Raw genomic sequence first — 22,329 nt, 5'->3', positions numbered from 1 at the left:
CAAATTAGAAACAAAGTAAACAATGATTTTCAATATGAGATTCTTAGATATACATATTTTTCAATCGAGTATGACCCTATTTGTAATAAGTGGCATACCAAAATGGATTTATCAATTATTTGTAACAGGGTTGATAATTTTTGACAATACGCATAAAATTAATAGATTTGAGTTAAGTTTTATTCGATTTGTATCCTTATCAAGTTCATCCATTAGGAACCTAATAATTTCGAGTTGGATTCGAGTAACCCGTTAAAAAATAATACTAGTATTGTTTTTTATACCTTAGTTTTATCATAGGCTTTTGTAAATCAGGTTTAATAGTGTAATATCAAATCTTAAAGTGTAATATCAGATCTTAATCGTGTAATATCGTTTTTAATCGTGTAAATCTAGTCCGTGTATTTATTGTGTTGTTATCTTGTCGTGCCAACTCATATTATGTAATATCAGATCTTAATCGTGTAATATCACTTTTAATCGCATAAATCAAGATCGTATATTTATCGTGTTGTTATTTTGTTGTGGCAACTTACATTATACCGCGTCGTTAACAGATTCATCATGTTATGCAAGCTAATAATTTAATATTCTAAAATTAACAACAATAGTACTTTCGTTTCAATTAGTAGCCCGGTGATACGATTGATTAAAGTATGAACCGATAGCTTGGGTCCAATTTTGAGAACATTGAATTAAAGGGTGCTTTTGGCTAAGGCATTGCATTTCTCAAGGGTCAATAGTGCAAATCAGCTTAACGAGATACGCGCGATCAATTCACTTCTTCATCGCACTCTGCAGCTACTCGCTTGTTCTGGATATTGGTGAATTTGCAGGTAACGCAACGTTTGATCTGGAGTGTTGCTCGATTGATCTGCTCGAAACTAGCGCTAGTTTCTGTTTATTTATTTTGCTGCATTCTGATCCCATGGTATCTGTAGGGAAGCCACATTTCCTTTTGTATAAATCTTAGGTTTCATGTATTCGTAGTTTTAAAGAAATTGAAACCTAGATAGTTCCATTGGGCCGGATCTGGATCTCCTTATTCATCCTGTGATTGTGTAGCTAGGGCGCTGTGATTTATTTTCACTCGTGAGATTCAATTGATTTCATTACTTCTGCGAATGTAAAGGCTCTATTGTTCCTTTGTAGGTGTTCTTTCTGTTGCTACTTTGACGTTTATTTAGTTTGTGTCCGGTGGGGAACTGAGAAAACAAGATGGTGCGTTTTGTATGACATTTTTTCTTTTTGATTCTCCTATTGAGCTGCTTCCCTTATTTTGTGACGTTTATCTCTATGGTGCAGGTTGTACTTGCGGCTTCCATCATAAGTAAATCTGGCAAAGGTAGGCTCCTGATTTTCTTATACTACTTATCCTAATTTTGATATTATAATTTTGATTTGAGAAGATGTTATATCTGGTAAATGCTTTTAGTTGTTATGGATATTTCATCTCGGTGTGTTGAATATATGAAAAATGTTTTTGCAAAGTGAGCATTAAAATGACCTCAGCCCGTCTCCTAAGTTCTCTTTTAGAACATTATATTCAAGAATGATTAAGTGACTGTATATGATTAGGCATGTATGGTACTAGTATTTAATTTTTCTGGTTGCAGAATCTGTTAGGCATGTATGATATTTTGATTATGCCCTTGTTTTCACATTCTACTAACCTCATTCTCTTACTATCCTAATAAGCAAATTAGACCTAAGTGTTGCTGAGGATGAGATGATCTGAGCTGCAAAAGAAGCGTGTAGAAGATGTTGACTTATATTATGTTGTATATCTAAATAAGTTCAGTGGATAACTTTGCCTATGACCATAGCCTGAGACGCCAACTAAACCATGATTACAAACACATTCATGTATTCTCTTCACTTAATAATTTTGAGGAACATGCCGATGAGGATATAGGAATTATAAAAATGTTAATTTTAGCTGTGTCAAAGTTGTCATAAGGCTCTTGATCCCGTAGAATTTGAAATTAGAATAAGTGCTTCATTAATTTTTGAATTATTTTTATCTGACTACGTCAAGAGCATATAGTTGTTATATGAGCTGTAAATTCTAAAAAAATCAAAAGTGCTGCCATTTCTGGGATCTAAACTACTGTGTTTGTGTACCCGTGGTTACAGAGCTATTTTATGCCCTTTGTTACATTTGGAGTTTGGGCAGTTTGTCATATACTTTTGTCATATACTTTTAATTGAGATTGACTATCTTGACGGCTGTACTGATTAATTTAGATATACTAGATTTCCTTCTTCTATGTCAGTATTGGCCTCAGCTTCATTTGGTTCTGCCCATTTTGTTTTAAATCTATCTGCATTTTACATTCATTGCCTTCTTTAATTACACATTTGTTTAAAAAGTCTTTTTTATGGTGCATGTGCCTTCTGTTCAACATTCGTTACATGCCTTTTCTAATGCTTATATTTTCACATTTGATATTAGTTATTGCTGATCAGCCTTTCTATCTATTCAATTTATTTAGTTTACATCTGATTAGTTTTGGAAAGTGCTCTGAACAATTTTTCTATGATGTCGATTTTTATGTTCATTCCTTTAATTAGTTTTGGCAAGTGCTCTGAACAAGTTTCAATGATGTGATTTTGTATCTTTTACAGCACTTGTCTCGAGGCAGTTTGTTGACATGTCCCGTATACGAATCGAGGGCTACCTTGCTGCTTTCCCCAAATTGGTGGGAACAGGGAAACAGCATACTTATGTTGAGACTGAGAATGTCCGTTATGTTTATCAGCCAATAGAGACCCTATATCTGCTTCTTGTTACAAACAAGCAGAGCAACATCCTCGAGGATTTGGAGACACTGAGGCTGCTTTCTAAACTTGTATCCTTTTTTATTATTGGCTTGAATTTATCATTCTTAAAATCTGAGTTTGCTTGTTTGTGCATACTCTGTATTCTACTTGATCTTCCATATGTCTTAGTTCTGTAGAACAATAGTTTTTCTTCTTCCCCTCTTGAAGTCATTATCATATCTACACCAGAAATTTGTAGAAAATTTTACCTTCTTGATATTATTGTCTCTGTAAACTGTACCGTTGTTTCTTTAACCATCTTAGGTGCCTGAATACTCCTATTCCCTAGATGAGGAAGGCATTGGCAAGACAGCTTTTGAGATTCTTTTCGCGTTTGATGAGGTCATCTCGCTGGGACACAAGGAAAATGTCACAGTTGCACAAGTCAAACAGTATTGTGAAATGGAAAGTCATGAAGAGAAACAGCACAAGTTGCTCCTACAAAGTAAAATCAATGAAACCAAGGATGTCATGAAACGGAAGGCCAGTGAGATTGACAAAAGCAAGGTAAATGGTTTAAATTCAACATTGATGCTCAAAATATCTATTTGTCAGCAGGGATGGATTAAGTTATTGTGTGTTCTGTTCTATATAGATTGAGAAGAATAGAGGTGACAGGGGAGGATTTACGTCGTTGCAATCAGTGACTTCTGGAGCGGGCTTTGGCAGTGACACCGCCATATCTAGCAGCAGTGGTGGTTTTGGAGGTGTTTCTAGCTTTGGATTAAGCACCGAAGGGGAGTCCTTCTCTAAGTCCAAAGGTATGCCCTTTATATATGTTTGCAGCTACTTGATATCGGAACTACTGACCAAGATCATGATGATGCTCTACATGTTTTATGAAGATGATATAACTTTAATTAAAGCTAATAGGGACAATTTTACAGTCAAATGGTTAAAGATTGCTTCATCCTTTGTAATGTGTTTCGTGAGTTCATATTCTTGGTTACTTTGCTGTTATTTTAGCTATAGAAGACACCGTACAGTTGCAGCCTCCTTTAAAAGTAAATACAGTTATTGGAATCCTCTGGTTGACTTGTTGCTTAAGTGATACATTTATTGAATTTAGGCTACATTAATTTGGTTGCTTCTTTATCTCTGTGATTAGTTCGTCCATCATCCTCTGCTTCAGCTCCGCCAAAAGGTTCTAGTATGAAGCTTGTGACAAAACAAAGAACCAACCAATTTTTGGAATCTCTTAAAGCTGAAGGTGAAGTGATTGTTGAAGATGTGAGACCAAGTGGTGGTCAGTCCAGAGCACCTGCTTCTCTGCCAAGTGACCCTGTTACATTAAGTATCGAAGAAAAGCTTAATGTAACATTGAAACGGGATGGTGGCATTGGAAACTTTGATCTGCAGGGTATGCTATCACTCCAGATACTTCAAGATGATGGATTCATCCAAGTTCAGGTACCTCAGTTCTCGTTTCTGCCCTAAGTCTACATTCACTTGTATCCAGATCTGAAAAGAGTGTTTTTGTTCATGTTGAATGCTTCTGAGACTGAGAGCATTGTTTCTGATGTTGATTCAGATTGAGACTGGTGACAATCCTGGAGTTAAATTTAAGACCCACCCCAACATTAATAGGGATTTGTACAATGGTGAAAATATTTTGGGTCTTAGGGACCCAAACCGCCCATTCCCTTCTGGCCCGGGTAGTGAAGGTGTTTCTTTGTTGAAATGGAGAATGCAAAGTGCAGATGAGTCACTTGCGCCATTGTCAAGTAAGCTTTTCTTGTATATCACCCAAGCATTAAAGACATTAGAAAGATGTGTCATCTTGTAAATAGTCTACTGCTTGAAATTATTTTATCATTGCAGTTAGTTGCTGGCCTTCTGTTTCTGGGAATGACACCTATGTAAACATGGAGTATGAAGCTCCAACTTTTGATCTACAAAATGTTGTGATCTCCATTCCTCTTCCAGCTCTTAGAGAGGCACCTAGAGTACAACAAATTGATGGGGATTGGAGGTGTGGCTTCATCTTATTGTTTACTATTAACATTTCATTTGATAAATTGTTATAAGAGATACTCCCTCTGTCCCCAAAAAATAGACTAGTTTTACCATTTTGGGCCGTCCCCCAAAATTAGACAAAGTCTAAATATCGAAAGCTTTTAACCAATTACACACCACTAATAATGTGGACCCCACAAATCCACTAACACTACTTCCACTAATTTTTCCTGCTCTCTTTCTTACTTTTTTCAATCTATCTCTTACTATACCAATTAAACATTAAAATCCGTGCCATATACAAGTTTGTCTATTTTTTTGGGGGACGGAGGGAGTATTACGTTTCCTCTATTTTTTTATCACTTACTATCTCTTCTGAGTCCTGACTGACTAGCAATAGTAGTAAGTTTTGGATTGGAGTTTCTCAGTGACCCCTTTGAATCCTTGATACATCTGAAATCTGTCTACTCTTTATTGTGTTTGGTATTGTTTTCAACATATATGACTCGTACTTCTAAAAGTTGACTACTAAATCAGAATTCAGAAGATAGAGTTTCTAATCTGTGAAGTTAAGATGCAGTTGTATGAGGTATTGCTTGAGCAAGTAAGACAGTCTCTCAAAGATGCGTCCGTAATAAATCTAATGATCGGTTGAATTTAACACATATATTGTCCCTTCAATGTGTGGTTCTGCTTGTGAAACAAACTCATTTCAACAAGCTTATCTAATGTTCAATGCAAGCCACACTGACTGATAGGGCTACCTAAGCCCACTTGATCATCTCAAGGCACAGCCGGCTAAAATCAGACCTTGGAGTATCCAAGGCTGGCCATCGTTGTTGGTATTAGCTTATTATTTAACCAATGAAATGAGGATGCTTTTCATTTAATATTTTGATGATTGAGCTTTGCATGATGCAACAAAAGCGATCCTTGTCATATGAGTTTGTGAGTTTGGTACCTGTAATTATTTTACTAATGTGACTAGGTATAACCTTTTAGTTTGAGATGCAGAACCTTATTGATTTAACGATTAGTTATATCAGTCGTTTTTATAGAGAAGAGAGAGTCAAACAAATGGGTCCACATGTGGCCTTCTTAGTGTTTAGCGTGAAATTGTATTGAGACGATTATTGATTCTAAGGCTCTTTATTGGTGATGCTCATTTGATTAATTTCCTGTTCAATACATGAAGTAAGGAGTGAACACTTTGAAATATCAATTGCAGGTACGATGCCAGGAAGTCAGTTTTGGAATGGTCTATTGTACTCATTGATAACTCCAATCGCAGGTTAATTGGCAGTGAATTTTTTCTTCTTAGTTTAATCTGATTCCGCTGTGTTTCTGACTTGGCTTATTAATGTAATATTGTGCCTGCAGTGGATCAATGGAGTTCATAATTCCAGCAATCGATACATCAGATCTTTTCCCAATTTCTGTGCGCTTTACTTCTACAAGAACTTTCAGTGATCTAAAGGTTCTCTTCTGTATCACACGCTACATCTTTTAGACCTGTTGATGAGTATTTTTCATGAAAGAGAATAGCTCTAGCTGTAATGATCATAAGATGATCCTAGTAAATATACGTGCCTATTTCTGAATGGGGTGTGTATATTATCTGTTGCAGGTGATTAGCGTTTTGCCTATGAAAGGAGGAAATCCTCCCAGGTTTGCTCAGAGAACGCTACTCTCTGCTGAAAATTATCAAGTGGTATGATCATTGCAAATGTGTCGCCGTTCTATTGCAGTGTTGATTTGTACCAAACTCTACTCGGTTCTAGTATTAACTTTTTTTTGCAGAATTTATACTACTACAAGTATAGAGGTGTAGTTGTTGATACATTGATAAATATGACACGGTTTTTGTAAGGAATTTCAGTGGGGAGTTTGTTTTGTTCTCAACTTTCTCGACTATTACTTTAGTAAATAGCGCAGGTTATACTGATTTGAAGTATGGCCATTTTCATGTCATATTCATATTACTCCTACGTAGTGTTCTTGATATGAATGCGAAGATGTTTAGAGACGCCCCATTGTTGTCGATGTAGTTTTTATGATGTGACTGATAATGGTGGTATTTCACCGTATATCATGGTAGTTTTCAACTTTCTTGACCAATTTTATATAAATAGTTTACAAGAGGAATGGACACATAAAAATGCCTTTATGTGCGTAGAATAAACGGATAAAACGTGTATATTAAAACTATGCACATGCTTTATGAACGAAAAAAGGTTAAATGGTTTTGATTTGAATGGATTAAAATAATACCTTGCATTATCTCTTTTATATTTTATTAATTTTGGATTAAGATCTATATGATTCATCATAAAGGTTATAAACAGTGATCAAAGAACTAGTTGCAAATCGTGCGTGTTGTGTCGTTATTGTGTCGACACGATAACAACAAACACGAACACGACCCGTTAAGAAAACTCCAAACACGAAGACGACCCATTACCCTCAGACACGAACACGACACGATAATAACACATATATGACAAGACACAATAACGACACTATAATAATAATATTATAATATGTTAATATTATTTCTAATATTATTTTAATTTTAAAATTTGAAAATAATAATAATATTATAATATATTAATATTATATCTTAACGTATAACACGAACACGACATGACACGAACACGATACGAAGTTCTCGTGTCGTTATCGTGTCGACACGATAAAGATATAAATCCAATCAACTTTGACACATATCCATTAATATCGTATGAGTTCATGTCGTGTTATCATGTCGTTCCAAAAGGGTCGAGAACATGAGTGTGATATTCATTTGAATAAATGAATAATACACTTTCCCGTATACTCGAATGTAAAAATAGAAAAAATAGAGGCGAAGATTCTAGAATTGTACACGTGTCTCCAGCTTCCCCATAAACCCCAACCCTTCTCCTCTTCTTATCTGATCTCCATTCTCCAAAATCTTTAAGTCTCTCCCAATTCTCATTTCTCACCAATTGCCACAAAATGGCGTCCTCAACTGCTCAAATCAACGCTCTCGGCGGCGTGGCTCACTTCACAACCGTCAAATCCTCCAGAGCCCATCCCAATAGAACCGTATTTTTCGGCACCAAGCTCAACGCCAGCTCCGGATTGAAGCTCAAGAGTAGTAAGCATCGGCGCGCCTCTACTTTCCGTGTGGTGGCGGAGAAAGTAGTCGGAATTGACCTCGGCACCACCAATTCCGCGGTGGCGGCAATGGAGGGAGGAAAACCTACCATCGTCACCAACGCCGAAGGCCAGCGCACCACGCCCTCTGTGGTCGCCTACACTAAAAATGGCGATAGGCTGGTAGGCCAGATTGCGAAGAGGCAGGCCGTGGTGAATCCAGAGAATACATTCTTCTCCGTGAAGAGGTTTATTGGGAGGAAGATGTCCGAGGTCGATGACGAGTCCAGGCAGGTTTCGTATAATGTCGTCAGGGATGAAAACGGGAACGTCAAGCTTGACTGCCCTGCCATTGGTAAACAGTTTGCAGCTGAGGAAATTTCCGCTCAGGTTTTGTATTCCACCATTCATAATTTCATATCAATTTGTCGATTTGTGTTTTATATTTGCTTTAATCACTCTTTCTGGTTTTAGGTTTTGAGGAAGCTTGTTGATGATGCATCGAAGTTCTTAAATGACAAGGTTACCAAAGCAGTAGTTACAGTCCCTGCCTACTTCAATGATTCTCAAAGGACAGCAACCAAGGATGCCGGTCGCATTGCTGGATTGGAGGTTCTCCGCATTATAAATGAACCAACTGCTGCATCATTGGCCTATGGTTTCGAGAGGAAAAGCAATGAAACTATTCTGGTTTTTGACCTAGGAGGTGGAACTTTTGATGTCTCAGGTATATTCATTTTCCTCTTCTCTCTAAAGAACTATTCATCTCTTCTTTGTTCTTGATTTTGTTGATGTTGAAGCTCTTCTCCTTTCTTCTTTACTCCTGTTTTGGTCTCTATTTCTTGTTATATGTTTGAAATTAGAAAATACAATTAGATTACAGATCATGAGCTAAGGTAAATTTGGTTTATCTTTTACAACTGTCAATGTTCTGGCATCTTTGATGCACTTACTTTGACTGTATATTTGGTTACTGAAGTTTGAGTAATAGTTGTACGAATGCTAAACTAAATAGAGTATAAGAGGAGTTATACTGATGATGCGGTAAACTCTTTCCGTAACATTTTACACACATCTTAATTGAGCATTCTAAAAGAAGGCTTAATAATTTTCATTTGCCTGCTCTGATTCAGTCCTTGAGGTTGGTGATGGTGTGTTTGAAGTGCTTTCTACTTCCGGAGACACTCATCTTGGTGGTGATGACTTTGATAAGGTTGGTACTCCTAATCATTCATTAAATTTAACTAGCCATCTCTCTATCTTTCTCTCACACAAAAACAAATTCATGCATACTGTAAATGCTGATTGTTCCATGTTGTTCAGCATGGTGTTTCTGGAATTTTTTTATGGCATTTGACTTTTTTTAAGTCATTTATATTTTTTTAATTTCTCAGAGAGTTGTCGACTGGCTTTCTGCGGATTTCAAAAGGAATGAAGGGATAGATCTATTGAAGGACAAACAAGCCCTTCAGCGTTTGACGGAGACTGCAGAGAAAGCCAAAATGGAACTTTCCTCTTTGACTCAAACTAACATTAGGCAAGTTTCTATATTTTTTCCAAATTCTTATTGCAACGTATTGAATGTCTACATGCTGATTGTTTTGTTTGGTATTTTTTGCCAGTTTGCCTTTCATTACTGCCACTGCAGATGGCCCTAAACATATCGAGACCACACTTACACGAGCTAAGTTTGAGGAACTGTGCTCAGATTTACTTGACAGGTGAGCTTATTTCATCGGTTCATTAGAACATATGTGCAATTTGTATTCTATACTTCAGCTTCTTGATGTAATGACGTCCCTTTCCAGGCTAAAAACCCCAGTTCAAAATTCATTGAGGGACGCGAAGCTTTCCTTGAGTGATATAGATGAGGTAATTCTGGTGGGTGGTTCCACTCGTATTCCAGCAGTTCAGGAGCTTGTTAAGAAGATGACTGGAAAGGACCCAAATGTTACTGTGAATCCCGATGAAGTGGTAGCCCTTGGAGCTGCTGTTCAGGTAATATCCTGATCTGATTTGTTGCGACTTCTTGTCCTGAAGTTAATGTCGTCTAAACATCTTTTGTTGCTTGTTTTATCTGTTTAGGCTGGTGTTTTGGCGGGAGATGTTAGCGATATTGTCCTTTTGGATGTATCACCATTATCTTTGGGACTGGAAACACTTGGTGGTGTGATGACAAAGATTATTCCCAGAAATACCACATTACCCACTTCAAAATCAGAAGTATTTTCAACTGCTGCGGATGGTCAGACCAGTGTCGAGATCAATGTCCTTCAAGGTGAAAGGGAGTTCGTCCGGGACAACAAATCCTTAGGCAGTTTCCGCCTTGATGGAATTCCACCTGCTCCCCGTGGTGTCCCACAGATTGAGGTCAAGTTTGATATTGATGCGAATGGAATCCTCTCAGTTACTGCTATAGATAAGGGAACTGGGAAGAAGCAAGATATCACGATTACTGGTGCCAGCACATTACCTGGTGATGAGGTGAGTGTTATTGATAGTGTCTTAACTAAATAGTAATATGCTTAGGAAGCTTTATGCATACTGTATTGGAGCCAGTATTGTCTTTAGATTGAATGGATGGGGTTTTACAGACAGATTTGAATCATTTTTTGGGAGTAGGATAACTGTCGTTACTAAACGATTTCTGCAAGGAGGATTGTCTCTCAGTCCCTTATCCTTTAGGTAATTAATTTAAATTTTTCTGAATGAACTACAGGTGGAGAGAATGGTCAGTGAAGCTGAAAAATTTGCAAGTGAAGACAAGGAGAAGAGAGATGCAATAGATACTAAGAATCAGGCTGACTCAGTAGTTTACCAAACGGAGAAGCAGTTGAAGGAACTTGGTGACAAAGTTCCTCCCCCTGTAAAAGAGAAGGTTGAGGCCAAACTTGGAGAACTGAAGGATGCCATCTCTGGAGGATCAACCCAAGCAATGAAGGATGCCATGACTGCACTAAATCAGGAAGTCATGCAGATTGGCCAATCACTGTACAACCAACCTGGTGCAGAACCTGCTGCAGGCCCAACCCCTGGTGGTGGTGCTACTTCAGAATCATCGGAGAAGCGACCTGATGGTGGCGATGTCATTGATGCAGATTTCACAGACAGCAAATGAGAGAATGGGTGGTTAGTCTTACCAAATTTTGTGGACAAACAAAGTAGCTGGACAAGGGCACTTGAGAAAACAATAGGAGCGGAGATAGAAAGATTATAGTACAAGCAGCAATGTATGCCAAAAATTTCGATTGCTTGAAGGTATGCCTAGACTGTCAAGACTTGTGCTTGAATAAAGTTGGTAGGTCATATTTAGTTGTCAACGTGTCTGATTTTTGAAAGATATTCTAGTTTCTGTATTTCAGATGAAGAGAATGATGTCCAAAGTTTTAAAGCTTGCGAATTATTGTTTTAATCATGCATTTCGAGCGGAATAATGTAAAAAATGTGCTGTCCCACTAAAATAAATAAATAAAAGTGAATATATTAGTGAAATGACGTTGTAAAGTCTATACCATACAAAAAAGTTAGCAACGCCACTCCCTGCTCAGTGCTACTATTCCTACCCCAAGAAAAATATGATGCTCGAAAATAAGATGAGAGTGAAAGGGTTAAGAGTTTGTGTTTTCATGGTAAGGTTCCCTCGCCACAATGATCATTGGAACTTGCATTTGTTGCAATGTTCTTTTCCTCCGCCTCGATTGGGATCTCTGGATGGATTGTAATAGGCTGTTGGAGGAGCGGAGTTATCTTGTTGGAGCCTAGCAGCTCCGGACCTCATCGGGCTGGGAGACCTAAAACTCGAGGTGTGGTAGTATTGAGGAGGAAGTTGCTGCTGATGATGGGTAGGAGGAGGAGAAGAGTAATGGTTTTGTTGGGGGATGTTGAGGAGGTTGCATATGCTGGGTGAACTGTGGATCCTCTGCATATTTCCAAATGTATTATTAGCTTCAGCAGCGTAGCTGTCAGGAGACCTGGGGGAAGTGCAGCCGGAGGAGGCGAGGGAGCTGACTCCGGGGCGCTTGCTAGAGTTAGAGAGGTGCCTGGGAGTGATGATGCCATTGATGGAAAAGATGTAGCGCTGATCCAACGGCAGTTGGTCGTCCATAACCATGTTATTGTTGTTGTTGTTGTGTTTGTGGTTGTGGTTGTGGACGGGGAAGAGGAAAGTTCGCATTCTGGGAAACCCCATCATTTGGTAATTCTCCATTTCGTCGAACATGTTCCCCAAATCCTCGTCCGATTTCACCGTCACTAAGGCGTCGAGATCCTCGGTCGCTAGCTGGTACCTCAGCACCATTTCCCCCTCCATCATGTAGGTCAATCGCTTCATTGCTTCTGTAAATGAATAAGTTCAATTATTAGAATTTAATCAGATTTTGTGATCACAAAATTGCGCGTTGGTGTATGTATTGTCATTTCTCATGCAAAATTCATATAATAGCAATGTTATTCTCAAATACAATAATGCATTATACTATATTGAAAGAGATTCATTACGCTACATATTTTACATGAATGAGGATTGACGATGAATTAAGATGATGGTCATTTTTCACAACTATGCGTGATACCTTTAAAAGAGATATCTCTGGGAACGGAAATGACGCGGGTTTCGCCGCCGACATACTTGAGCTGGCCATCGGAGGGACGGGGGAGAATCTTGCCGCCGTGGCTGCATAGGAATTTGACCCTGCTCCGAGGCGAACTCAGGGCAGAGCTAGGCGCCGATGTGCATGACGCTGTGCGCCTCGCCAACACACCACCACCGTCGGTGTAACAGCTCATTTTCGATCAACTTTCAATCTCGAATCCAATTCATTCTCTTCTCGTTTTATGGAGGGAAAGGAATGGAAGGAGGGAAGCCCACCTCTATTTATACGCATTTTATATATTTAGTCATGTTCAAAACAATTAAACGCCATACATATTGTTAAACCCTTTATTATACTTTTCTTGAATTTGTATTTTATTTATTAAAGTAAGTGGTAAAAGTTAATGTTTTCCATTGGGTGAAGAACAATCACTCAAGGCAAAAGATCTTATTATGAGGCGATTATATGGTTTGTTATTACGATTAAATTAATTTCGTCAGAATATTATTTGTGAAGTGGGAATAAAATTGTTACAATCCAGTCCGACGCCCGGAGAACCTTTGGTGTGTTAATTTTTGAACACTTACTTGTATGATAACAGTATAAACAAGAAGAATATATGGTTACGTTCTAAAAAATTTTAGTCTACTTGGCAATTGTTATAAACTTTTAATAAACATGGGGAATAACACTAAGGGGTGTTCAGTTTACAAGATTGTATCTCTAAATTTATTATGTAGTGTTTTTAGTTCATGAAATTCAATACAACAACTCAATCCTAGATGGATAATCATGGTATAATTAGTCATAGCTAACCTCCTATTACAAAATAATCTCACAACTCAATTCTAGATTATATCTTGGTATTATTTTATCTAGGAAACCGAACACCACCTAAGGGATAGTATATCAGATTACTTGAAATCATTTTATCTAGAAAACCGAACACCACCTAATGCGATAGTATATCAGATTACTTGAAATCAGGGGTGTTCAAGTTACAAGATTGTATCCGGAAATAAATTTATAGTGTGTTTGCTTCATAGAATTCAATCCCACAACTCAATTATAAATGGATAATCATGGTATAATTAGTTATAGCTAACCCCATGACTAAAATAATCTTACAATCCAATCCTAGAAGAATGTATCTTGAGAAGTATTATTTTATCTTAGAAACCGAACAAATATGTATAAACATTTTATTCAAAATCTAGGATAATAATGAGAAAAGTAACACAATATTTCATTCTCATTTCAGGGGCGACTATATCATATAATTCCACCATCTCATCTCTAAAATCATCTTTATACTCTGCAAGTCTTGAAGTAGCAAGATATTTGAGAAAAGTGAGATGCCATGAAATGCTCATTCTATTTCTCATTCAAATCAACAAGCATTTGAGCTAAGAGCACACTGTCAAGCTCTGGCAGTCATTCTCAATTCCCTTTTCCTCAAGATACACACAAAGTTTAGTTGGGTATCATACAACTAAAACCACTTACAACTGGGTTTAAGCAAAAGCTGGATACAGTAAATCCCGGTACTAACCAGGGTCTATAATCATAAATTTACTGAACCCAGGTAGAAGACTGCTGGACAAAACATATATATAGCAGTAGCAGTACACTGCACTTCAGATTTGTATTTACAGTTCAGCGAACGAAGTCATCATCCCTGATAGCCAGTGAATCAATGGCAAGAATTGGAGATGCAAAGCCTGTCAATTAGTATAAACCTACCAAAGGGACACCGATCAATATTGTGGTGTTATATGCTCGACAATTCACCTTCGCAACTTCTTGCTCTTTTCCCTGTCCATCTTCAACTTAGGATCATAATTTCTTAATCCACCAAGCAGTAAATACACCATCTGTAGCATTCAGGCAAAACTGAAGGCCTCTATGGGCTTCCAAGCAAAACACGTCTGTCTCCACATACACTGCATATGCAGGATATTCTCTCAGGCATCCTGATTTATGCTTCAATATGGCAATTCACAAAAGCATTTCACTGCACAACCAATTTCAAAAACCATGAGTTGTGAAAGAAACTGTATGGTGAATCTCTGCATGAAACTAGATACAACCTACACTACCCAACACTAGCTAGTTTAAGGTCTTACTTATCATGAAATCTGGAACCAGTACTTAAAGAGACGAGAATCAAAATCCATGGGAAATGCAGTCATTAAGAACAAAACTCACCATATGCAACCAAACTAGGTAGCTGAACTGGACTTTTGGACCCACACTTGTTTCTGTAATTTATGGGAGCATGTATAAGCATGCAATACAACTGAATTATGAGTTTGAAAGTTGTTCAAGTGTAGCAATTTACAAACCTCTTGAGAAGCATAGCCAGAAGAACCTCCCCTTTTTGAAGATTTCCCCTCTACAGCAGAAGAGCCATCTCCTTCCTTCACATTGTAAGCTGAGCCACGTCGAACCCCATGCCTATAAGACCCTACAGTATTTCCTAAACCATCAGTGTACAACTTACAAATGCAACAGATTATATATCCACTTATTGCCCCAATTTTTAAACTCAACACTCACCATTGTCAGATGAGTAACGCCTACCACGACCACCACCACGTGTGACCAGTATATCTTGTTTTGATTCCACATGAGTTCCTGAAGGCGTAAACAATGGTATAATATAAACTTTATATTAGATAAAATTGAGAGCAAAGTACCTTAGCAAATTAAGCCACCTAAAGAAAATCTTAAATTATTAAGTCTTAGTGGTGTGATAATGTGATGTCAGCAAAGAATAATCACTTGAACGAATGTACAATCTATCCAATAATTCTGCTTATTATATACCTTCGGCAGAATCCCCTACTTCAGATATCTGTGAAGCAGACAAGGATAATGAGTCATCACTTGCATGTAATCCATCCGAACGTCGAAGTGGAGTCCAAACACCACGATCGGGTCTATCCTTGTTCCTTGCCCGCCTTTCCTGCTTCTCTGTGGGACCGGCATGCAAATCATTGGAGACTAACTTATCCTCAGGAACCCCATTTGTATCCTTCTGAAGTGATTGCAGACTTGGGGGTCGAGGAGGTTTCTTGTCTCTTTCCTGATTAGGAGACTGGGTAAGCAGTTCTGATTGTGATCCCAAAGATGGTTGATTTTGACGAGTATCCCTGCTGAGAAGAATGCTCCTGATTATCTTTCCACTAGCTTCACGCTGCTGATTATGTTTTGGGGTAGCAGCTTTGTCAGGAGAGACTGTATTCTGTTGCAGTAACAGACCGCCAGAAACCTACAGAAGACATACATGATTACATGTGAAATCATCATTTTTCATCCATTATTATCTCAGATATGCTAAGGCCAGAACATGAGATCCAAGATGTACGCTCGCCTCCAGAAGACAAAAAAGTAACATTTGGCGGATTCTCTTGTAGTGGTAGTGGTAAACATGATTGATGGTGTATTCATATTAATGTGCTTTATAAACAGAAACCAACCAATCATGAGTCATCAGAACAAGAAAATCATCAACTTTATGCATAACTGAGGTTTTATAAAAACAACATGATGATGAACACAGAAGTTTCATTTTGATTAATTTGGATGAACTCCTAGAGAGAAGATAATAGCAAGGAACTTGACATGATACCATTATCCTAATACTAATGGAAGTGGATACTAATAGAGCCTTAGACCCTAGATTTTATACCTACAAACATTAGAATGATCAGAATAAGTCCATCCATTAATGTTGTCACATTATCAAAACAAGGCACAAACAAGGTATAGTAAAGTACCCAGCAGAGATCATAAGAAATGAAGCCAAAGGCAATGAATCCAATTTAGATAGCAGTTTCATATTCTCCCCTGTGATGGGGTTCATCTATATGACTTATCAGAATTCAGTGAAATTAAATTATTAATCACTGGAACCAGTTTGAAACAAAGATTACATGTATCAAGCATATGGTATAAAGTGAGGTTGAGGAAATCAAAACTGTTGGTACTCATTACGGTCACATGGTCGAAAGGGGAAACATTTCTCATGCAAGCCTTCCAAATATGTCCTATGCAAGAACTACTATGCTGCACATGCATTCCAAGGAAAATTTATTTCATCTTCCTAGGTACTCTAGTTACAAACCATAATACAAAACCAAAGAAGACTTACGTTAGGAATTTCCTTTTCTTTTCCTTTTAGAAGTAGGATTTTTTTCTTCCCGAGACCAGTGGATCCTGTACCTCCTAAAAGAAATCAAATAGCATAGCATAAAGGAACTGCAAGAGGTGGTGATAAACACAAAAGGATAGAAAAGAAGTTAAATGTGGGAAGAGGTCATCTTTCTTATAGTCTGAAAGTACACTAACTTGAACTACTACGCAGATCAACTTTCACCACACACAAGAACATTACAAACAATCAAACCCACCAACCAAATAGAGACACAGTTAGAAAAATAAGAAACACATTAAAAATACGTGCCAATGAAAAACCAGAATTCAAACAGCTATTATTGACACATTCGAGTAACTAAAATGATATCAAAAAGGTATTAAAATGAATTTAAGCAAATTACCATTTATGATCCACTACAACACACAAAATACCAAAGAGGAACCGTTTCCTACTCGAGATCCTAGACAACCTATAGCCTTCATGATCCATCAAAGTTAGTGATGCTCGAAGAGGAAGAGTTGGCCAATACTTCTAAATATGCCAGAGAAAAGCATTGGATACTGTAACATTTTAGAATTGGTTCACTATTAGCACATACGATCGGTATCCAGTTGTAGTTCAATACTCAATGCTAGCCAATTGACTTTCCATAATAATCACGATAGACTCAATTATTACGATCAGAGGAATCAAACCATGCCGGGTACCATTAAAAAGAATGTATTTCCATTTGAACTACAGCCTCCTGCAGAAATATGTTACATATATTGTCGACATCTATATCATCCTCACATGCATATAAAGAGATCCCCATGTAAAAGACAGCTTACCCTCATTAGAATGAAATGTAATAAAACAAGAGAATAGCTCACATGTCAGATAGATAAAGTGAAATCTCTCACTAGGGTAAACAGCATAAATTTCAAAACCAAAATGACATTGGATAATCAAGCAAAAGCAGAGTATACTATCTATCATTAATGAAATTTCTAAGGCAAGCAATAAGAAACATACCATTTTCCCCTTCTAATGCTTCATTTCCTGATATAAATGCTGAACTGATAGATTTGTCATTCACCTGTTGATCATCTTGTTTACGGGCCAATGAATAAGCTGATTTATCTTTGTTGCCCATAATCTTGGAACTGTCCCTTAATACATACTGCTAACAATATAAAAGAGTGAGACGATAGTGCTAAAACATCAATCCAGTAAAGCATCAAGAACAGGATTAATAATCTGATGCTATACTGAGAGCAGATGTAACATGTCAAGAGTGTTAGAAGAGTCCAAAAAAACTGATCAACAAGCACTGATGTTCATTATAAAAATCCATCAGGGTAAGGGGGAGTTACAACCATCCATAATCTCTTTTAATGGGTGTGAAAACTCAACACTACAATCAATAGCAGTCTAAAGCACATCTAAGAAATCCATTTACCATAGTAGTAGATGCCCTCTTCTCTGAGCCTCTTTTCGAAGAACCAGAGACTGGATTCCTAGATGACATTCCACCGCCTCTCCTAGCCGTCTTTCCATTCATCACAGTCCTCTATAAAATTGTAAGAGAAATCAGGCATACTTATAAATTATACCCAGAAAATTAATACTACAAGGAGTGGTGACAGAAACAAGTTAATGGACATACAACCAGCTACAAGGAGTGGTGACAGAAACAAGTTAATGGACATACAACCAGCGATAAAAATTTAAACATAACTGATAAAATTGAGAAATTATTTCAGTAAAATGCTGCTGGTGAGAGATATAAGTGATTCAGTGGAACTATTATAATATAACAAAGGTATCACAATCTAGCTTCTCATTTTATTCAAAAAATGTAGCAATTTAAAGAATGATAATAAAAAAGAAAGCAAATGGTATTTAAAATAGAAATAGGCATTTATGGTTATATTCAAATTAACCAACTTATTAAACTTTGTCCCTAACCATTCAAGCATTTTGATTGACCACCAAACCCTTCGACAAAAGGCCATATGAGTCCAAGTCAATTAACATAGCATAAGACCTCCAAATCGTAACAACCTACTAGTCACTGTTGCTGTGACATCAAAATCACAATGAACTACTTATTATGGTAGGAACTGTTCTTCAGGATAACTTTTGCCTAGGTAACTTTCATTTTCTGCCGGTGAGAACATTCACTAATGCTTCTTCCATCCTCTAAAGACAGATTAACATGATAGTAAGAGCTGGAATTAACAATAGCCAAACAAGTTCACAAGCAAGAGTGGACAAAGGTCTATTCACACTCCAAAAACATGTTTTTCTTGCACACTGCAAACAAAGTATGAGACAACCTTGATTGAAGAAATGATAACAAGATTACTGAAGCATGTGACGAAGAATTCGTTTACTTAAGAACCAATCTATCTACTTCAGTATGTCTCACGTGGAGAAAGAAATGTCAATCACAAGCACAAAGTGATGAGACCTACCCGAGCTCCACCCTTTGCAGCTCTTTTCTGACGAACAAAGTCCATTAACGGGGTGACTATAGGAGCATCCTTTGGAGCACCTAAAAGAAAAAAAATGCTAAACGAATCACGCAAAAGAATATAAATATTACCAGCTCATTTTTTATCATATATGAACTTGTTACGTTCACCACATGAAAGAACATTTAATTAAGTCTGACCAGCTCGTTCTGCTTCCTTCCTCTCCAACTGTATCTCTGCACTGGGAAGATTCTCAACGGGCTTTGCAAGAAATTCAAGGAACTCCAAGTATTCAGGATCTACACATTGTCAACAATTTAACAAAAGTTGGCCAGCATTGATTAACATGCAATGAGTAGACATATTACCTTTCAATATAGTCCCTTCACGGCCATCCTTCTTGGACCACTGTTTCGGTACACGTTGTGAAGGAGCATACTCAACAATTGTTCTAAACTGTGTACCTGGGGAGAAAGATAAAAGGTCATCTGGTCAGAATGAAAAATTATGTAGTTTCTCATAGTGAAGAGAAAATAATAAATAGGGTCTTGGACATTACAAAAACCAGAAATAGAAGTGAACCAAGCATAAGAAGTGAAGCTAAGAAAAGCCTAGATGATAAAAAACTGATCACCTTCTATACATTAATGTTTTAAACATTACCTTTCTCATTGACAAAGACATGGCCCTTAAAAACCTCGGCAAACTCAATCACATCATCTGACTTGTTAAAGTCAATGTAAGCTCTAGCGTATTTTAGATGCTTTGTGCTGCAGAGAGAAATGTAAACATTCAAAAATAATGCTTTGCGGGGACATCTTAGCTCATGAAAACAAGGACTAAAACCAGCATACATATCTAACAATTTCCTTTATACACCAGTGCAAGTCAGGTCACTAAAGAGACAAACATAAACTACAAGAAAAAGATATTTCAAGCCCAAGAGCCCTGATCTCTCCACTTCCAAATAGCACGTGAATCACAAGCACCCAACTTGTGGAGGTCAATGGTAACAAATACAAAACCTCTACCATATAATACAAGAGAAAATAAGGTAAGAAATTGTCCATTTGCAATAAGTGATGACTTTTAGATTGCCGCAGTCTCACAGAACCCTAAGTCCTAAGAAACCGTCTATTGCAGCCATATTCAGCAGTGAACAAGCCAGACAACTAACTCCCCAGAAGCACTAGAAGCATGCACATTGCACCAACAAGCACTAAATTCCAAAAAATCTAAATGATCATCCAATGCTAGATAGCAATTTCTCATCAACGCACAACACCCCAAAAAAGAAAAACACAGTTATTTACACAGCTACAGAACAAATAGAACTCTCCACATTTTATTTTAGATCACCAATAACTTTACTGTGGTTGTAGAGTTCTAGGAGTCAACAACAATTCTTCTGTTAGCTTTAGTTCAGAGCATTTAAAGAACATACTATATGTTAAAATAGAGGCAAAACAGACAGAAAACAGATTAAGCTTGATTCAAAGAATCCTAAATGGCCCAAGAACCAAACAGTAATAGCTGCAGATGCAGCTATAATGTTTGAGAATTCAACCTATAAAACAAAGCCACATGCCACAAAGGATACTTAATCCTCATAAAGCACATAGACAAGTTAATCTAACTATTTTCAAGGTTCCATGTCATTTTAACACCATTTTATTTTTACATTTAAAACATGAAAACAAACATAAACCTGCAGAAAATAGTTTAGTACACCAAGACACACAAAAAAAAACTTTTCTTTCAGAATAACCTACAGATCATCAATGAGGAAAACATGCTTAACCAAAACAAAACAACATGATGGTAATATCAACACTAAGTCCGTGTAATAAACAAGGAGCAGATAGGTATCTAATTTTAGCACTTACAACCCTAACCACCAAAAACCGAAAAGTAAAACAGATATATGCATGTTATACCAGGAAAAAAAAACAAAATCTCCATTTAGCACCTGATAAAATATTAATGCCTTACAACTTTTCTAGGATACTAATGTTCTATAAACAAGAATACCTAATCGATCTTCTTAACTGGCCACTTCCTCAATAACCAAACAAAGCTTGTATTGCAGACTGACACTAGACACCTTCTCAATATACGATAGATACCTAAAACTCCAATTTCTAAAGTTCCTTTGCAGGTATCACACACCCAGTCAAATGCCCAACCTCATTCCTTCTTAACTAAGTAGCGAATACCTAACAGCCACCCTCCACACATAATGTCCGTACACAGCTAACAAGGCCAAAACACATTACTAATCAAAACCAAGAAAGGCAAGTCGAATTAACGCGTTCCCCATGAACATATAGGCAAGTAAAAAACCACACCTGGATTTTCCAGGGCGAAAAGCAAGCCAATGGTAGCGGCCGGAGAAGCGAGAATCAATTTGGTCGACAAGGTTTGAGTGAGAAATCGTCGGCGGCAAGTGCCGCAGCACCACCTTCGTTCGATCCAATGGGCCCTTCATGCGCGACAAAACCCTAACACCGATTCTAGATTTAACCTAAAAAAGCAAAGTAGGCGATTAACTCGATTCCCGTGAGGATAAGCCTTGAAAGCCCTAAAATTACATCTGAACGCGGTTTGCAGCAGCGATCGATTATGTTTCTTCCCCTGAGCCCTAATTGTGAAATTTGGATTTCCGAATTGCCATGCACGGAATTTAGAGAGAGAAGAAGAAACCTGGGAGAGGAGTGAGGGAAGAGGATTTTGTGTATGTAACCCAATTCAATTCAGCCCAATTGACTTAACGATTCAAGTCGCGCTATTTTCTTTTTAATTGTACTAGAATTAAAATTTACTCATTTTAATTTTAATTATGGAAATAATATATACTCGGTATATCCGATAAAAAATAGTTTAGCTAACCATCAATTACTAGCATTTCTGAATTTGCTTAGGAAGCTACCGTTTCTGCATGGCCCGAGCATTACGTATGTCGGTGAAAATAGTTTGTTATGCATCGTATTGTTAAATAGAAGGAATCAAGTAAATCCTCGTTCAATTGCTTTGTTGCGTGGATTGACTCTTCGAGTATACTTTCTTGCATTTTCGTGCTATTTCTTCTCAAACAAAAATGATATAAGTGTGCATTTGTTGTTAGTGTCTACTTTAGTTGGTTAAGAAACTCATTTTTCGCAAGGTATGTCCTATCGTAGTGTATCACATGTTGAAAGTT

The 22,329-nt window shown here is 37.4% G+C and overlaps 4 protein-coding genes across 7 annotated transcripts; 2 read left to right on the top strand and 2 right to left on the bottom strand.

The window, feature by feature from the left end:
* The first annotated feature begins 674 nt into the window (after positions 1-674).
* On the top strand, positions 675-6,724 carry LOC125196887 (coatomer subunit delta-2-like). Its single transcript, XM_048095546.2, has 12 exons — positions 675-836; positions 1,153-1,221; positions 1,306-1,345; positions 2,629-2,852; positions 3,088-3,330; positions 3,419-3,584; positions 3,932-4,233; positions 4,355-4,547; positions 4,645-4,795; positions 6,008-6,070; positions 6,160-6,256; positions 6,407-6,724. The coding sequence occupies exons 2-12, from the start codon at positions 1,219-1,221 to the stop codon at positions 6,494-6,496; spliced, it is 1,572 nt and encodes a 523-aa protein (XP_047951503.1). The 5' UTR covers positions 675-836; positions 1,153-1,218; the 3' UTR covers positions 6,497-6,724.
* Positions 6,725-7,716: 992 nt separating this feature from the next.
* LOC125192360 (stromal 70 kDa heat shock-related protein, chloroplastic) lies at positions 7,717-11,329 on the top strand. The gene is made up of 8 exons (XM_048089899.2): positions 7,717-8,307; positions 8,392-8,644; positions 9,051-9,130; positions 9,312-9,454; positions 9,540-9,638; positions 9,726-9,915; positions 10,003-10,401; positions 10,637-11,329. Exons 1-8 carry the CDS (start codon positions 7,777-7,779, stop codon positions 11,033-11,035), a joined length of 2,094 nt encoding a protein of 697 aa, XP_047945856.1. The 5' UTR covers positions 7,717-7,776; the 3' UTR covers positions 11,036-11,329.
* A 53-nt stretch (positions 11,330-11,382) lies between these two features.
* LOC125192361 (uncharacterized) lies at positions 11,383-12,740 on the bottom strand. Its single transcript, XM_048089900.2, has 2 exons — positions 12,489-12,740; positions 11,383-12,252 (listed from the first exon to the last, which is right to left on the bottom strand). The coding sequence occupies exons 1-2, from the start codon at positions 12,700-12,702 to the stop codon at positions 11,570-11,572; spliced, it is 897 nt and encodes a 298-aa protein (XP_047945857.1). The 5' UTR covers positions 12,703-12,740; the 3' UTR covers positions 11,383-11,569.
* Positions 12,741-13,865: 1,125 nt separating this feature from the next.
* On the bottom strand, positions 13,866-21,895 carry LOC125194731 (regulator of nonsense transcripts UPF3-like). 4 transcript variants are annotated; one of them, XM_089057233.1, is made up of 13 exons: positions 21,479-21,895; positions 19,794-19,900; positions 19,499-19,594; positions 19,331-19,429; positions 19,131-19,210; positions 18,113-18,223; positions 17,686-17,836; positions 16,666-16,739; positions 15,339-15,783; positions 15,069-15,146; positions 14,855-14,976; positions 14,718-14,770; positions 13,866-14,523 (listed from the first exon to the last, which is right to left on the bottom strand). In XM_089057233.1, exons 1-12 carry the CDS (start codon positions 21,616-21,618, stop codon positions 14,732-14,734), a joined length of 1,542 nt encoding a protein of 513 aa, XP_088913359.1. In that variant the 5' UTR covers positions 21,619-21,895; the 3' UTR covers positions 13,866-14,523; positions 14,718-14,731. The 4 variants fall into 4 exon arrangements, with proteins under 4 accessions (XP_088913359.1, XP_088913356.1, XP_088913357.1 ...); XM_089057230.1 differs by having other exon boundaries at positions 14,718-14,988; positions 17,686-17,833; positions 21,479-21,654; positions 21,722-21,895; XM_089057231.1 differs by having other exon boundaries at positions 14,855-14,988; positions 21,479-21,894.
* Positions 21,896-22,329: the final 434 nt, after the last annotated feature.

Source organism: Salvia hispanica, chromosome 4 (genome assembly GCF_029641045.1).
Source record: "Salvia hispanica isolate PSC_SH4W2 chromosome 4, Shi_PSC_v1, whole genome shotgun sequence".
Lineage (NCBI taxonomy): Eukaryota > Viridiplantae > Streptophyta > Magnoliopsida > Lamiales > Lamiaceae > Salvia > Salvia hispanica.
This window is presented reverse-complemented; position numbering and strand designations above follow the sequence as displayed.

Coding starts and splice junctions, on each gene's coding strand:
- LOC125196887 (XM_048095546.2), top strand. Junction 2,853..3,087: donor TGAGGCTGCTTTCTAAACTT/GTATCCTTTTTT, acceptor TAACCATCTTAG/GTGCCTGAATACTCCTATTC. Junction 6,257..6,406: donor GAACTTTCAGTGATCTAAAG/GTTCTCTTCTGT, acceptor TATCTGTTGCAG/GTGATTAGCGTTTTGCCTAT.
- LOC125192360 (XM_048089899.2), top strand. CDS start 7,777: ATGGCGTCCTCAACTGCTCAAATCAACGCTCTCGGCGGCGTGGCTCAC. Junction 8,308..8,391: donor CTGAGGAAATTTCCGCTCAG/GTTTTGTATTCC, acceptor TTCTGGTTTTAG/GTTTTGAGGAAGCTTGTTGA. Junction 10,402..10,636: donor GCACATTACCTGGTGATGAG/GTGAGTGTTATT, acceptor AATGAACTACAG/GTGGAGAGAATGGTCAGTGA.
- LOC125192361 (XM_048089900.2), bottom strand. CDS start 12,702: ATGAGCTGTTACACCGACGGTGGTGGTGTGTTGGCGAGGCGCACAGCG. Junction 12,253..12,488: donor CAGAGATATCTCTTTTAAAG/GTATCACGCATA, acceptor ATTCATTTACAG/AAGCAATGAAGCGATTGACC.
- LOC125194731 (XM_089057230.1), bottom strand. CDS start 21,618: ATGAAGGGCCCATTGGATCGAACGAAGGTGGTGCTGCGGCACTTGCCG. Junction 19,430..19,498: donor TGAAGGGACTATATTGAAAG/GTAATATGTCTA, acceptor GACAATGTGTAG/ATCCTGAATACTTGGAGTTC. Junction 16,740..17,685: donor AGCATTAGAAGGGGAAAATG/GTATGTTTCTTA, acceptor GATTTCTTTTAG/GAGGTACAGGATCCACTGGT.